Source organism: Aureobasidium melanogenum, assembly GCF_000721775.1.
Source record: "Aureobasidium melanogenum CBS 110374 unplaced genomic scaffold scaffold_26, whole genome shotgun sequence".
Classification (NCBI taxonomy): domain Eukaryota; kingdom Fungi; phylum Ascomycota; class Dothideomycetes; order Dothideales; family Saccotheciaceae; genus Aureobasidium; species Aureobasidium melanogenum.
In genome coordinates, this window is record NW_024470078.1 from 81,901 (window position 1) to 97,391 (window position 15,491).

General features: G+C 49.6%; 7 protein-coding genes across 7 annotated transcripts; 4 read left to right on the plus strand and 3 right to left on the minus strand.

Moving 5' to 3' along the window:
- Positions 1-136: 136 nt before the first annotated feature.
- Positions 137-3,021, plus strand: M437DRAFT_78325 (S-adenosyl-L-methionine-dependent methyltransferase; the record flags this gene model as incomplete). Its single annotated transcript, XM_041026968.1, has 3 exons — positions 137-160; positions 212-426; positions 480-3,021. 3 exons carry the CDS (start codon positions 137-139, stop codon positions 3,019-3,021), a joined length of 2,781 nt encoding a protein of 926 aa, XP_040876204.1.
- Positions 3,022-3,603: 582 nt separating this feature from the next.
- On the minus strand, positions 3,604-5,338 carry M437DRAFT_57586 (uncharacterized protein; the record flags this gene model as incomplete). The annotated part of the gene is made up of 2 exons (XM_041023249.1): positions 3,604-4,785; positions 4,841-5,338. The coding sequence occupies 2 exons, from the start codon at positions 5,336-5,338 to the stop codon at positions 3,604-3,606; spliced, it is 1,680 nt and encodes a 559-aa protein (XP_040876205.1).
- Positions 5,339-5,666: 328 nt separating this feature from the next.
- M437DRAFT_69215 (uncharacterized protein) lies at positions 5,667-6,826 on the minus strand (the record flags this gene model as incomplete). The annotated part of the gene is made up of 5 exons (XM_041025242.1): positions 5,667-5,840; positions 5,890-5,971; positions 6,003-6,029; positions 6,081-6,259; positions 6,686-6,826. The coding sequence occupies 5 exons, from the start codon at positions 6,824-6,826 to the stop codon at positions 5,667-5,669; spliced, it is 603 nt and encodes a 200-aa protein (XP_040876206.1).
- A 537-nt stretch (positions 6,827-7,363) lies between these two features.
- M437DRAFT_32048 (uncharacterized protein) lies at positions 7,364-8,028 on the plus strand (the record flags this gene model as incomplete). Its single annotated transcript, XM_041019224.1, has 2 exons — positions 7,364-7,508; positions 7,568-8,028. Coding segments are annotated over 2 exons (606 nt in total), but the record flags the coding sequence as incomplete, so codon positions are not given.
- Positions 8,029-9,035: 1,007 nt separating this feature from the next.
- On the plus strand, positions 9,036-9,784 carry M437DRAFT_78327 (uncharacterized protein; the record flags this gene model as incomplete). Its single annotated transcript, XM_041026969.1, has 3 exons — positions 9,036-9,058; positions 9,114-9,280; positions 9,342-9,784. 3 exons carry the CDS (start codon positions 9,036-9,038, stop codon positions 9,782-9,784), a joined length of 633 nt encoding a protein of 210 aa, XP_040876208.1.
- A 2,069-nt stretch (positions 9,785-11,853) lies between these two features.
- M437DRAFT_57423 (uncharacterized protein) lies at positions 11,854-12,264 on the minus strand (the record flags this gene model as incomplete). The annotated part of the gene is made up of 1 exon (XM_041023226.1): positions 11,854-12,264. One exon carries the CDS (start codon positions 12,262-12,264, stop codon positions 11,854-11,856), a length of 411 nt encoding a protein of 136 aa, XP_040876209.1.
- A 1,760-nt stretch (positions 12,265-14,024) lies between these two features.
- M437DRAFT_69219 (uncharacterized protein) lies at positions 14,025-15,095 on the plus strand (the record flags this gene model as incomplete). The annotated part of the gene is made up of 1 exon (XM_041025243.1): positions 14,025-15,095. One exon carries the CDS (start codon positions 14,025-14,027, stop codon positions 15,093-15,095), a length of 1,071 nt encoding a protein of 356 aa, XP_040876210.1.
- Positions 15,096-15,491: the final 396 nt, after the last annotated feature.

Here is a 15,491-nt window from a genome sequence, read left to right on the forward strand (position 1 = left end):
TTCCATTCGGGTGACTCGTGAAAGCGGAAAGGGCAATTGCAACCGTGCAAATGGTCCGTGCGAGTCTGCGGGAGCTTCGATTTCTCTTCGAGTGACGTTAGAAGCGAAATATTTCCGTTCTTCACATAAACCAATCATGCCGATGAAAAAGGGTAGAGGTGTGAGTATCTTCGAGTCTTTGTAAGATGCACGGCGGCTGACAGTGTGGTAGAACTTTAGGAACAAGGGCAAGGGCCGTGGCGGCGGCGGCGGTAACAACTGGTCGACGGAGCGCAAGTCGTACGCCGAAGTGCCCAAGGTCAACGAGCAATTCGAGAGACTCTACAATGACATGAACATTGTGCCCGAGGGTGAGGAGCGTGAACAGTTCTGGGCCGCCCTTCGTCGCGAGCTGCCCAACTCGTTCCGCTTCTGCGGCAGCAAAGGGTATACAAGACGAACTTCTGAAGGGTCGACAAGCAGTCGCTGACTTTTCGCAGACATGCGCTCGCCGTGCAAAAGAACCTGGACGAACACTTCATCCCTCAAATCAAGTCTATGAAGTTTGACGACCAGAATGTCGAGCCTCCGATGCCCATCAAGTGGTACCCCAACCAGCTTGCCTACTACATGACCACCCCCAAGAATGTCATTCGCAAGTTCCCTCCCTTTGCCGCTTTCCAGAAGTTCCTCGTCTCTGAGACTGCCGTCGGCAACATCAGTCGCCAGGAGGCTGTTTCTATGATTCCTCCGCTTCTCCTCGATGTCCAGTCGCACCACACCGTTCTCGATCTGTGCGCCGCACCCGGAAGCAAGAGTGCTCAATTGGTTGAGATGCTGCATGCTGGAGAAGAGTCGCGTATTCGCAAGGCTACAAAGCAACACCAAGACGCTCAGGCCGATCCTGCAGCAGCTGCCGACGAGACTGTCGAGGGCAATGACTGGAGCGATGACGGCCGAGCCACTGGTCTTTTGGTCGCAAACGACGTCAACTACCAGCGCGCCCAGATGTTGGTCCACCAGGTCAAGCGCTTGAACAGCCCCAACTTGATTGTCACCAACCACGATGCTACCATGTTCCCTTCGATCGAGCTTCCTTCAGATCCCGTTCCTGAAGGCCAAAAGAAGCAGGGCAAGTGGCTCAAGTTTGACAGAATTCTTGCTGATGTTCCTTGCTCTGGTGACGGTACCTGCAGAAAGAACCCCAACATCTGGAAGGACTGGATTCCTGGAAATGGTCTTGGTCTCTACATTACTCAGGTCCGCATTCTTGTCCGTGCTCTCCAAATGCTGAAGGTTGGTGGACGCGTTGTCTACTCGACTTGCTCCATGAACCCTGTCGAGAACGAGGCTGTCATTTCAAGCGCCATTGAGCGCTGTGGTGGTATCGACAAGATCAACATTGTCGACGTCAGCGACCAGCTACCTGAGCTCAAGCGCTACCCTGGACTCAAGGAGTGGAAGATTATGGACAAGGAGGGCCGTCTCTGGAACTCTTGGGAGGACGTTGAGGACGCCAAGTCGAAGAAGTTCGAGGCTTCGCTCGAGCGTGTCGTTCCTGGCATGTTCGCACCTGCTGGCCACAACCTTCCTCTGGATCGCTGTGTTCGCGTCTACCCTCACCAGCAGGACACTGGTGGTTTCTTCATCACTGTTCTCGAGAAGAAGTCGGAAATCAGAGCTAAGCCCGAGTCAGAGACCAAGTCTGCCAATACCGCTCCTTCCGTCGTCTCTATCGCCAAAGAGATTGTGGCTAAGCCCGAGTCTGAAGGCGTCATTCCCAAGCTCGAGACCGTGGAGGAGTACGCCCCTAGCGACCCTAACCACACTGTTGAGACTGGCACTGCTTCTGCTGCACAACGTCAGAACAAGGAGGCCATCTCTGACATCGACACTGCGTCTAACAAGCGCGGTCTGGAAGACGTCGGCGATTCTGCCGCTCAGGATGTCAAGAGAGCAAGAACCGAGAAGGACGAAGGTACTGGTCCTGGCGCTGTTGGTGAGGTTGGCCAAATGGAACACTGGCCCATGCCTCCCTCTGCACCTCTCAGACAAGACGAAATCACCCCTGACGAGCCTGCCGCCATTGCCGCAGCAGCAGCCCCTCGCGGCCGTCGCAACAACCAACCCCACGAAGAAGCCTTCAAGTACCTCTCACCCACCCACGAAGAACTTGACGGCATCTTCGACTTCTACCAATTGTCATCCCGCTTCCCGCGCGACCGCTTCATGGTCCGCAACGCCCTCGGCAATCCCGTCAAGGCCATCTACTACACCACCGCTCTGGCCAAGGACATCCTGACCAAGAACGAAGGCCGCGGTATGAAATTCGTCCACTCCGGCGTCAAGATGTTCGTCAAGCAAGACGCCCAAGGCCAAGACATCTGCCGCTGGCGCCTCCAAAGCGAAGGCCTCCCCATCGTCGAAGGCTGGGCAGGCGAAACCCGCATCATCCGCTGCTACAAACAACAAACCCTGCGCAAACTCCTTATCGAGATGTTCCCACGCGTAAGTGGCGAGCACTGGAAGGAACTCGGCGAAATCGGCGAAAAAGCTAGGGATATCGGAATGGGATGTTGTATCTTGCGCGTCGAGCCCTCCACTCAAGAAGACGGGTTTAGCGAGAGATTGACTCTGCCGCTTTGGCGCAGTATCTCGAGTTTGAACTTGATGTTGCCCAAAGAGGAGAGGAGGGCTATGTTGTTGAGACTGTTCAAGGATGAGTCTCCGCTTATCGATCACAGTCAGCAACCCAACCGCAAGAATGCGCCTGCAGCAGACCCTACCGTCTCAGCTACAGCAGCACCGGAAACTGTCGTCGACAGTGATGGCGGTGTAGCCCTCAACGACACAGACGCAGACATGGAAGACGCAGATGCTACCGCTCCTGTCGGCGCCAGCGGAGTCGGAACCGAGGAGGATGCAATGGCAACTGAAGATGCCTTGAGAGCTCAGCAACAAACCATCGCTGATGAAGATCAAGCTGTGGCTGCGGCGCCGGAACGCGAGGGCGAGACTGATGAGGTCAACACTACTGTTTAAACTCAAGGATGCAAAAAAGGTGTTCAACTATGGTCTTTTGGGAGATTAGATCGAGCCTTGAAAAGTTTACACGAGACTCGGAGAATGAAAAAATCTGCTTTTACGTTAATTCCAATGAGCTATACAGTTTTGTGCCTCTATACAACCGAGTAAAAGCTGGTAAAGCTAGACGCGCGTGTCTTGTTCAATCTACCCCGAACGAGGGCAAGGTGGACCGTGAGAGAGCATCTCAAGATATCTATTCGGATATGAGACTTCAGCAATGAGAGTGTGATGGAACCAGACTCAGTGACACAAGAGAAGCATCAATACAGAAGGCTGAGACAAGAAGATTAGAAAAGTCGAAACAGAAGAAAGTGAGAATTGTAATAGACATCTAATACTACATAAAAAAAAACAGATCAGAAGGGGGTATAGAGTACCAGAACATCCAAACAGACCAGAATATGAAAACCAAAGGTATATATCCAACAAAGAAGAGAATGGGAAAGGTATAGACAGGTATAAAGTTTCCTCCACATGTACGCCGTATATATCGTAGTGCCATCGTGACATATCTTACAAGTAGAAATGGTCGTTGTTCTATTTCAACAAGCCGCCTACGTCTTGTAGGCAGAGATTGTCGCTCGAAGTTCTTCGTCGGGCGACTGGAGGTCCCGCTATTCGAGGCGCTTGAGAATCTGGCGGTATACTCGATGGCGGTGCTCGAGTAGTGGGCGATATGGGCTCTTGCTGGGCAGGTCTGTTCTGGCCTTGTAAACTGCCTCCAAGCAGACCACCAATATCTTGCAGACTTAAGGAATTACTATCTTCTTGTGGACGGTGTGTTTGCGAGAGTGGTCGCGGAGAAGTACCATCTCTGCTATGTGTCGGACGCGATCGTGATCGGTCTCGGTTTGTGGGAGTCCGATGAGATCGGCTTCTTGTTAAGGATAACATACCGCCGAGATCCGAAAGTATGTCTTGGGTCGGTCTGGATGCGCCATAGGGACGAGAACCTTGGTCAGCAAAGTCCTGGGTTATAGTACCGGAGGAGCCTTGTCGATTTTTGCTGTCACCAAGCAGTCCACCGACGTCGAAGAAAGAAACACTTTGCCCTGTAGCTGTCGAGGGTGCTGTGTCGGAAATTTTGCGCAAAGCATCTGCACTGTCGTGTGGGCTTGGTGGACTATCACTGATATCGGCGGGCGACATAAGATACTCGGTATTGTGAGCTGTTTTTGAGTTTGACGAGATGCGAGCAACCGGAGCAGGTCTGACCTGAGGAGATTTGGGAGAAGCTAGCTCCTCAGGCATGCGAACGCCCATCTCCCTAAAAAGAGCTTCCTCGCTGTCACGATGGAAGGATGCGATGGTGGCGCGACGAGTGTCGGCGCGGGTTATCGTATCCAAAGTAGCGTCGGGCCTATATTTGTTCTTTTTCACACCTCGGTCTTTGACAAAGGTGCCTAGAATGATGGCATTGGAGACGGCAGCAGAAGCGAGGATTTCAATGGATGCCCAGACAGTGCGGTATTGTTGACGTCCATGATGGAGGATGACATAGGGAATGCGCAAGCCGGTAATGACGATAAGGGCGACAGAGAAGCTGAAAAGAAAGACGAGGGAGAGTTTGCGCTTCAGGCGAATCTGCGAGCGTAGGACGATTGGGATTGGGAAGGCGACGAGGAGGATGTCGGTAATGATGTCTGCAGTACCCATAGTAATGAGCTGAGCATAGCCCTGTCTGCATGCAGGGCCAGGGTCTGGCACGACTTGCCAGTACTGAAGTGGTGTTAGCGCACGTGCAGCGTGGAGTGTATAGGAATCGTGTGCCTACATGATCGAAGGGTTGGCATTCGGAAAGAGTGGCTATGACTACGGCGATAAAGGTTGCAACCAGAAAGACGCGAATACCATGAAGGACAATCTCGTAGCTGCGTCTCCAGATGGCACTGGTGATGCGCTTGAGAAACTCGGAGACAGTGAACTTGCTGATCCAGATGAACATAGCATATGTGATGCGTGATGCGAGGACCAGTTTGGAACCTATTTGACGCATGTGAATCTCGTGAGGAGTAAGATTTGCAGTCTGCACATTGTTGGTGCCGTATAAAAGAATGACATGAACCAGGCCCATACGCGCAAACAGCGGGATCAGACTCAGGGCCATGACTTTGTCCTCCTGGAAGAGGCGACCACTGCGAATCTTCCTGCCGGCCAGGCGCGTGAGGATGATTACAGCAGCAAAGATGGTACACCACCAGCTGAAGAGGAGCGTCGGCCAGTTTCCTCGACGGGTGCGGGGCTCAGGTGGCGCAGTATTCCATGCTCCCATGCTCTTTCCTGACAGAGCCCACCGCCTCCGCAGAGGGGTGAGCGTTCAAAGGTGTCCTAAGATGGTCCAGGAAGGAGCCTGTCCAGTCGTGACTGCACAAATGAAGCCGCGTTGTCGTACGTGAATTCCTAGTCGCGACGCTTGGACCGTTGCTTCCTTCTCGTCGGGTCTCAAAAAGTCAGCCCTGATGCGCCCTGTATTTTCGATAGACTTCGTCGGTCGCGTGTCAAGTTTGCGTAGCAATGAGCAGAAGAATGGTCTTTCAGTATTCGAGGATCAGGGAAGGTCAAAAGGATGCTGACCCAAGATAGCGAGACATGACATTCCCTCAGGCCGTGGGTCTAGTCGCTTCCTTGCCCATAACGCCACTGATCCAGACTTTGAGATAAGCACCTTTAAACGTCGTGAATTCCAAGCAATTCATGTCACCAATATCTCCGCTCATCGCAACGACTTTAAACGTCGTTGCCCGAAGAATTCCGTCTTTCTTGTCTTCTCTTACCTATTTAACAAATCCGTGATCGGACCTAGGTAACTTGAAGGTTTCTTACCTCGAGTGACAGCCGAACGACATCTTCGACAGCCGCTCTAGGGTACTGCAGATCTCGTACATCCCAACGACTTACAGTGCACCTATTTGTGATGAGCATGTCTCTCTACGTACTGGCATCGCCACTTTTTCAAAAAAGACCTATTTTTTCCAATAGTCACTATTCCCCAACCCCTTCGGTCTTTGCATTACTCGCTATCACAGAATTTCGGGATGAAGACTTGCCTTGGTGGGGTCTGGCCCCTGGCAACCGGCGGCTCCCAATCCCGGCTTTCAGAGGGCCACGTTCGGTAGCAGCCGCAAACCTTCATTGAGTGACCAAGCGCCTTGTCCTCATACATCTCCGCCGACTCACTGAGACACTTCCATATCTTTCACCGGAGTGTTTCTGCTTATCTTCCCCCATCGTTGGCTCCCAAAGTCAAATTGACAGAGTTTATAGATTCATTGACACCTCAATGCCGCATATGATTTCTTCATCCTCGTGGCGCTCAACAATCTCATTTCGCGTTATGAAACACTATTCGCTACTGGAAATGCCACCCTATGCACAAGCGATTTACATTTCTTTGCATCTTCAGAGTCGATGATGTGTAAGCGATTTTTCTCGTCTTGCGGGCTTGTATGAAGCTCTCATATTTCCGTCCCTCAATTGTTACCTTCAGCCATGCATGAATCAGCTTGTAATGCTTTTAGCATCTTCTGCTTCCTCACCCTTTCATGGTGTCGCATCCGACCATCATGTCCCAGGTGCAAACATGATCTGATTGACTGGGTCTGGTGGCATCAGGACGTACCGCCTGGGTGACGGCAATGGCATCTTTGCCGTCGTAAATGTCGCGTACAACACAATCGAAGCTCAGAACCCTGGGCACACTGTTTAAATTCAAAACCGCTATGGCGAAGACGAAAGTCATTGCAAGATCAATGGTAACCATGCTGTCTGAAAGAAATCAGATTCATGAACTCCCACTGTACTTTCGGCAAGAGGTGCTTACCCAGGATAAGTAGTCAGAATCGTGTAGTGAAGGATGTTTGTGATGCGAAGAGAAACTTTTATAATTCAGACTGGTTCTGGACTTGGTTGCGCGCTTTGTGCCAACACACCAGCTTCTTTTGGTTTTTATTTCTAAGAAAGGTCTGTCTGGTGGTGTAGTGAACTGAAAGTGTCAGGTGTTTGCTATTGAAAACACCCTCACCTTTGTCACTCTCTAACCCGGCGCGCCGACGTCTTGTTGATCCTATTTCACTCACACTCCGCCTGTCTGCCTTGGCTCATTTGTTTCCACCATAAGTCCTTCTCGCCAACTTTTTCGAGACACAACTCTCTCGCCCATCGTCAAGAATCCAACAGCAGGACCATGTCGGGTCACATATCAGTGCGAACCTCATCGGAAGGTCCAACTCCAAGAGGACCACGGTACGTTTCCCATATCCAAGATCAACAAGTCGGCGTTGACCAGAAAAGTGAGGAAAGAAAGCTCGGCACATTCTTCTCAGACAAGACACTCTCGGATGTCATCGTCAAATTCGGCGACCAGGAGATCTTTGCTCACCGACTTATCCTTGTGAAGAGTTCCATCTGGTTTGAGAAAGCACTGCTTGGGGAGTTCAAGGCAAGTCAACATCTCCGATGCACTGAATACCATTGCTGACTGACCAGGAATCGAAGCAGACAGTGATCGATATTGGCGGCGACGACGATCCGGCCGCCGTGACTGCTATGCTGAGATTCTTCTATGACGGCACTTATCGCCTGGACGGACTTGATGGCGACTCCGCTGACCAGCACCTGACCATGTATCGACTCGGCGACCTCTACGATGCTCCCGAGCTACGCAAGACGGCCTCTTTCCATTTTATCAACTCTTTCAGAGACGACCACTACGGCTCGAGCGATCCCAATCAGTATCACTTTCCAGATCACATCGTTCGGTCGATTCAGCAAATCATCGGACCAAGTGCAGACACGTTCGCCGACAACAGTATTCAGGGAGATGTATTCAAGTTCATAATCGAACAAGCAAGCCACTTGTACAAAAGTGAGCTCTTCCAGGAGCTGTTGGGCGACGGAACCATGTTCAGCGACTCGTTCAGCCGCCACTTTCTTCAGAAAACTGGCGAGCTCATCACCCGTTTGCAGTCAAGAAACAGGGATGTGAGTATCTCATGGTGTATGGCATCCAAGTTGGTGATCTGTCAGCACGAAGAATGTATATACTAATTAAACCCTCACAGGATTTCTGGAGCACTTCGCCCGTCACGCCGAGAGACACACCTTGGAGCTGGCAAATCGACGCAGTTTGGTAAGGGCCTCAGTGCCTCTTCTCACCATGTCTTCAGAGGGCAGCAGCCACTCACATGTACAATTATTGGGGAAGAACGTTGAACAGGTTTTCTGCTCGAAGAAAGGGCGAACATGATTCCACAGCTTAGCCTTCTTTCTCTAGAGCACATTCTGCTTTTGCTCTCAGAACAATGCATCTTCTACACAAAAACCCCAAACTCTGCCACATTCATACCTGTCCAACAGCATCCACACTTGATCCTAGCTGATGAGTACCAAAACCTCGTCGAATAGCTTCGATGCATATCACGATGACTACAACCCCTATCACTTCATGAAGCGCCGTTCCATTCTTGCTTTCTCTGTTTGTTGCTTTCATCTCAATCTGGCTCCTCATTCATCTCTGTAGCTTCAACACGGCTTCTGATCTTCACAGTCCCAGCCTGAGTAATTGCAGCGGCGCGTGTGCTGAATTTTCACAGTGCCTGTCTTAGTCCTCTCACACTTCGTCATAGTGGACAGAGAGTTCTCAAGATGCGCGATGTTTTCCACAATGGGAAGCTGCCCGTTGCAAGAAGTTGCTGTGTAGAGCTTTTGGAAACATCTCCACTATATGAAGCTAGTTGTAAATGTCTAATGATAGTGAGAGTGAAAAAACTGTGTACACGGAGAGATATCGACTTGCGGTGTGCTCAGGTGAAACACTTCTCACTTCAGTCCGATAAATTCACTGCCACTCTGCGAGACGCTACTTCATCTTCCTTCCGATCTTCATTCTGCGCTTTTCCTCTCAAACATCAGCTCTGAACCATCCCCCCAGCTCACAGGGAGCCTGCTTTTTGCCGCACGTCTTAGCAATCATGGCCAACAACACACCCGCTCAGTCAGTCACACTTGTCTGTATGAACCTGGGAGATCATCGTCTAATCTTCGTGCAGAAAGCGTACCTTCTTCAATGATGAGCAGTTCCCAGACGTTATAGTCAAGTTTGGCAACCAGCAAATCTTTGCTCACAAGGTTATGCTTGCAAGCGGATCGGTTTGGTTTGAGAAGGCTCTCTGTGGTAGCTTCAGTGTATCTTTTGCTACCATCCACGAGATATCGAGTCATTTTGCTGACCATGATTCAGGAAGCCAACAAGAAAGTCATTAAGCTGCATGATGAAGATGCTAGCCCCAACGCAATCATGGCCATGCTCAAACATCTCTATGGTACGACATACAAGAAGCAAGAAATACAAATCAATGATTGGAGCTATCCAGAATTTCACTTAACGGTCTTCATGTTAGGAGACAAATACGATATCAGATCACTCAGAAAAGAGGCTGCAGAACAGTTCAACGAATTTCTTGCAGGAGAGATATCAGATGGCGCGTTCTACGAGGAAACCATTCATGCAATTCAAAAGTTGCTTGGCTCTGATGCTCATCAACTTGCCGATGATTCACTGACCACGAATGCTCAAAAACTGGTCCTCAAGCACTTCGAGACGTTCTTCGGAGACAGTACATTCCGCGAGCTGTTGGGCGATGGAACAATGCTTACCAAAGACCTTACACATGTGTTTTTGAACAAAATCTACGACAAAAAATTCTCTGACGGAAGCTGAAAGAGCTAGAGAGGTCTGCTGGCTGTGAGTTTCACTACGTTGAAAGATCATGGTCTTTCTTGAGCGATGGAAGTGCACAAACATCCCAGAAAAGGAAAAGGAAAGGAGGGAAGAGAGAGAACTGGACTTGAGTGAGCATCCTCATCGAAGGTATCGCTGTGCACTTGGACAAACACCAGAAGCATGAAACAGCAGACGAGACAAGTGTGCTAGAAAGGCCTGCCGAAAGTCAACAACAACACCGTGCAAAATTATAGAGCATGCAAATGACAGCATTGAGAATCACGTGAGAATCGATGTTCACCTGTTGACCTGTGAAGTCTGCTCCGTGCCTTGACGTTGTTGTCTAAAACCATTGCTTTTCAGCAGAACATAGTCGTGCTCGACCTTAGCAACAACATCATACCGCGGTCTATGTATAGACCGATTTTGATCAGCTGCAATAAAGTGAGTGACAGGTTCAGAACCCGTCATTCATCACGCCTCTTACCATGTCCTCGCTATACAAGAAACAAGCACAGCGACAAATGAAAAGGACAAAGAGGGTTCATGTGTTTGGTGCTGGAAAAACATCTGTGCCTGCAAGGCTTTGAGCCTAGTTGCGATTATGTGATGATGTTTTAGGCGAAATCCTTGATATGCTCGATGTCTTGTAGCACATGGATTACATTCGACCCTTAGCACCCGTAGGCAGGCAATATACTTACATGTGCAACCTAATTTCAATTTGTAGCACGTCCAGCGTATAGTCAGGATGCTGTGTGTATTTATTTCAGAATCATGATGCAGCCAGAAACGCTTCCAGTCTGCAAGCTGCTCACATCCCAGAACAACGACAAGGTCCCTGAGCAAAAAGAATGTATGATGTTGAGAAACAAAAAAAAGAGCAAAACATACAGCAGCAGGGATTCCCACGTGGTCACCCACCGTAGTACTAATCTGCCGTTCAACTGCTTATGTATGGCAGAGCGGACGGGATGCCCAGTTTTCAGCTGACTGTGGCCGTATGTGCTTGGAATACTGCTTTCTAGGAATATGTACTTCAACGCAAGGAGACGACTCGCCTCCAAAGGGTTTGGGCTCCAGGTGTGTGTCAAACTATCGTTGAGCGAATCAAGGACCTCCGTCGTGGCTGCGACATTAGCTCTCATCCTGACGTACGTCGCTATGGCGGACGGGCTGAGACTCAGAAACTCGGGCGCCTTGACCATAAGTTGAAGATTTGAAGGGTGCGTCGATTAGTAGAATTGAAATGTCTCGTTGGCTGCATGAATTTTTGTGCCGCAGACCCTACTGCTCAGCCGCGACCCGTGCATATCAGCCATCATCTTGAGTCGCTCTTGCTTCCCTTTCTAATTACCAACTACAACCACAAAACTCGAAGCTCGAATCCTCAATAAGAATGGCTACCATAAGTACTAGGGTAGTGATGCTGGTATATAAGATGTGTGTGAAAATATCACTCTAATTAGTCTCCATGCTTAGCGAATAGTCTTATGGTCAAAAGAAATACTGATTATTATCTGACATTGATGGTATGGTTTATATTAGTTGCAATCTAGTCATTGAAGTTTAGTTGACAGCGTCCTCTCCAAATCAGAGAAGAAAAAGGAATAAGCTTCCTTGAGGATATACTGTATCTCTTTGACATCTCGTGGCTCACCACATCCATCACTCAGCAAGCCGGTGAAATGTACCGCAATGCATCTGCACCTACCACCGCAAACATGCTTACAAAAGCATAACGGCACCAGCAGCAGCACCCAAGAATCCCATGCCAGCACCAAACTGAGCAGCAGCACCAGTGTAAATGGCAGGCTTGGTGGTAGTAGCAGTACCGTTGGTCTTGGCTCCAGTTGCAGAAGTCAGAGTGGACTTGGCAGGAACCATGGATGAGATGGTGCAAGGGCAGTCGGTGACGGTGATGGTGGTGGCCGAAGAGATGGTGTATTCCTTGCTGGCGATGGTGGTGACGTAGGCGCCGGCGGTGGGGGCAGGGCACACAGTGGTGAATCTGGGATGGCGGGTTAGATGATGTTTAGGCAGATAGAAGGATACAGGGTAGCCACTTACGCAGTAACAACCTCAGTAGTGTAAACCATGCTAGAATTGCCAGAGGCGGAAGCAACAGTAGCACTGCTAGAAGCAGTAGCACTGTAGGGAATCAAAGTCGAGATGAGACCGCCAGTGCTAGCGATAGGGTTCTCGCCGAGACAAGTAGCATACTCGGCAACACAAGCAGCCTGGTTGGCAGAGAGGCCATCGACAGGGGTGCTTCTGCAGGTGTTCAGAGCAGCATAGCAGTCACCCTGGCACTGAGCATTCTGAGAAGCGCAGTAAGCCTGGTTGGCGGAAAGACCATCGACTGGGGTGGTTCTGCAGGTGTTGTACTTGGCAACACAGCCGGTGGCGGCAGTGGTGGAGTTTTGGGCGGCGACGGCGCCGATGAAGGCGAGAGAGGCGGCAGCGGTGAACTTCATGTTTGTGGTGGTGTGGTGGATTGAAAGTTGTGGGATATTAAAAGGTGTAGTGATGCTTTGTATAGCGAATGTGGAAGTTGGATTGAAAAATCAGACGAATGACCGTGGTTGCGAGTGATGGGAGGAATCAATCTGACAATGGTCAAGCAGGTCTTTTATACCAGAGAGGTATTCGTGCCAATACCGTGATGCATGGCTTGAGGGTGCTGGTGTGAGCTTGGCTCAGGAACCAGGAACCCGTTACCAGGAGTTCAGCTCTCGTATCCATAACGGCCCTTCATCTCTGAGCGTGCACACTTTCCAAATGGAGCGAAGAGCAAGACCATCGAAGCAAGTCTAGCCTGACTTACCTTGACTCTGCGTCTCTTGCCTTGGATCGTTGAAGATCGTGTGTTCACAGTTTTGAGTTATACGGGTTCCTGCAGAAGCGTCCTCGGCATTGTAGATCCTAAGTTTGCATCTCGAGAGCAACACAACTCTTCGTCTTCGGGGTACAGAACCATGAATTACGCCACTTACAGATATCCAAGAGGCTGTTTGTGTCTCAAACCAAAGATAGAACACTCTTTGTAAACCGTCGCCGTTCTTACTATCGCTCAAGGCAGCATCAGGAGCCGAGGTTGATCCAGCGTGCAGCACAACCACCACCAGTTACCTAACGTTACCTCGAACACACTTTTCGTGTAGACACAAGCTTCGGAAGTGGCAACTCTGCTACAATAGAAGAGAACAACGGTTGGCCCCTCCTGACGTCGAAGAAGTTTAGGGCAGGAAAGTCAGAATTCCGAGGGCTAAACAACAATGGAATGATCCATTGACAACGTCTCGTTCCTCATTCCTGGGCTCTAGACCGGTATACTCGGGATGAGTGTGCATCGTATTGCGGCAGGAATACGGAGGCTGATTGTGTTTGTTGTTATTGTACGATAGAGTAAGGAGAAGCAGAAGGAGAAGGAGCGTTCTGCATTGCAGTTGGATTTGCTTGGCAATCACAAACAAGGCATTCGCACGTGGGGTGTTCGCTGATTCCACCGAACCTTGCAACATTTTAGCACTTGACCTTTCTACCCACCTAGGAGAAGTCCGATGGATCAAAGATGCACCTCATCAAAGTCAGTGTAACCCAAGCCTCTTACGCACGAATACGACAGGAAATGCAACTCTATCCCCAAGCCAAGACCTGAAACAATCAAAAACTACTATCACCGTTGTCAAGAACTAGCGCAATCTACCTTCTTCTGAATGCTTTCCTCGCCTCTTCAATCTATTAGTCTTTGGAGGGCTTCTGAGGACGTAAGAAAGAAGAGGTATCAAAGAAGGAAGAGGCCGCAGATGATGTATCAGAAACCACAGTTCACGAATAAGCGTCGCATGGATATTCTGGAATGTTAACTCTGCCAGCATATAGTAAGGCAAAAAAGTCGTGGAGGTGGCACAAGTGAATCTAAGAGAAGGAGAAATGCCCGAGAACAGCTCAATCACATCGCCGCAACAAGCAGTACGTTTCGCGATGCTAAAGGTTGATAATGTCACTTCTTTGGTTTTCAGGTCGTCGGTGTGATCACACTTGTTGCAGATCCTGTCCGAGTATGCGGGTGTGGTTACACAATCCAGGCAAGACAGGGATGTCTGCACTGTGCCGCATTGAAACCCAGCCGACCTGCATGACCACAAGCTAAATCCTGAGCCACTTGCAATCGCTTTGCACCTCGCCTCTGAATGAGAGTTCTGCTTTTCATAAGAGCCAGCAATTCTACAAGATGCCTTTCGTCAGACAAAATCACATCAATTCTGTTCGACCACCGTTCATTGTTCGACCAGCGACTGTATGCCTTTGGGCAAATGGAGTCCATACGTCCAGCGACGCAAGAGCGATTCTGTTGTCCAATCATCCAGAGCTCAGTGACCAGAAAGCCAGAAAGCGCGTCGTGTATCAATATTATGATCGATGTGCAACTCTAGGTGTATCCCAGAGTACCAGAATTCAGAACTTCCGCCTCCATGGGCTTCAGCTGGAACATTTCATTCGTCTGAAGCTCGACGCTACAGCAGCCCTCATCTTGGAAGACGAATCCTCCAGGAAGCTGTCCAAACAGTACAGGGAGTGCGACGCTTGGTTGAAAAACAACGCACCGAAAGCCGAGAACATGTACGAGGCAGAGAGAAATGCTGTACTAGCACGGTATCCCAAGCTTGCGACAGCGGCTGTAAGGGAAGCCATCTTGAACCAATACGAAGTTGAAAGTGAGAAGGTTCTGGTCCCGAGGAGCGAAAAAGCTGAAAGCGATCAAGCAAGAGAATTTGCCGCAGACGTCTCACATGATGAGAAGCGTCACTTTTGTGAACTGGCGCTCCAATACGTCGTGATACATTTGATTGACAATCCCATTACTACTGAGGATGCACTCGGAAAGTGGAAGGCCGACTATAAACAATGTCAAGACACCCTTGCGAAGATCTTACTGATCACAACCAAGGAAGAAAAAGCAGAGGTTTTGAAGGAATATCCCGACCTTGAGGATCTTGATGTCTGTCGCAGAACGATTAATGAACATGACAAGCTAAGAAAGACGTTGATAGAAAGAGAAGAGCAAGGAATCAAGATCTCTAGCAAAGAGTACGAAGAATCCTTGAGGTCGACATTGAAGGCATTGGCTGCAACAGTGTTCCTGCCTGGTGGTGATAATGTCGAGCGCAGAAACACAAGACGAAAACAGCGTGAAGCTCTTCTAGCCGAGATGAACGTCAATCGAGCAGCGAGCAAGAAAGGAGGCGGGTTTTGGATCATTCCAGATCCTACTTGGATTGGCGAGTGTATTGGTTTTATATAGTGCCAATGGTGATTGTGATGAAGTCGTATTGAGGTGTAGCCTGGAAGCAGGAACGCTGATAGAGGAGGTTGTCGATTAAGGTTCAACCACGGCTTTTCAAAGCATCTATCAGATACTCACCTTGTTTTTTTGTCTATCTTGTTGTCTGCTATTTGGTCCCCAAGACATGAGAATTTCCACTTTGATCGACTATAGAAGACATAAGGGAAATCAGAATCTCTATGAGATATTGTGAAGTGTTATCAGGTTGTCATCAAGGCGGCGGCAAGTAAATTCTGCCGCATGTAAGTGTTGAAGTATTCGTACCACGCGAGATCTATTGACGACCCACATTGACACTGAAAGCTCTCTGCTATGGGCGCGATTGCTATTGAACAATTCTGCACCGACGCGTGG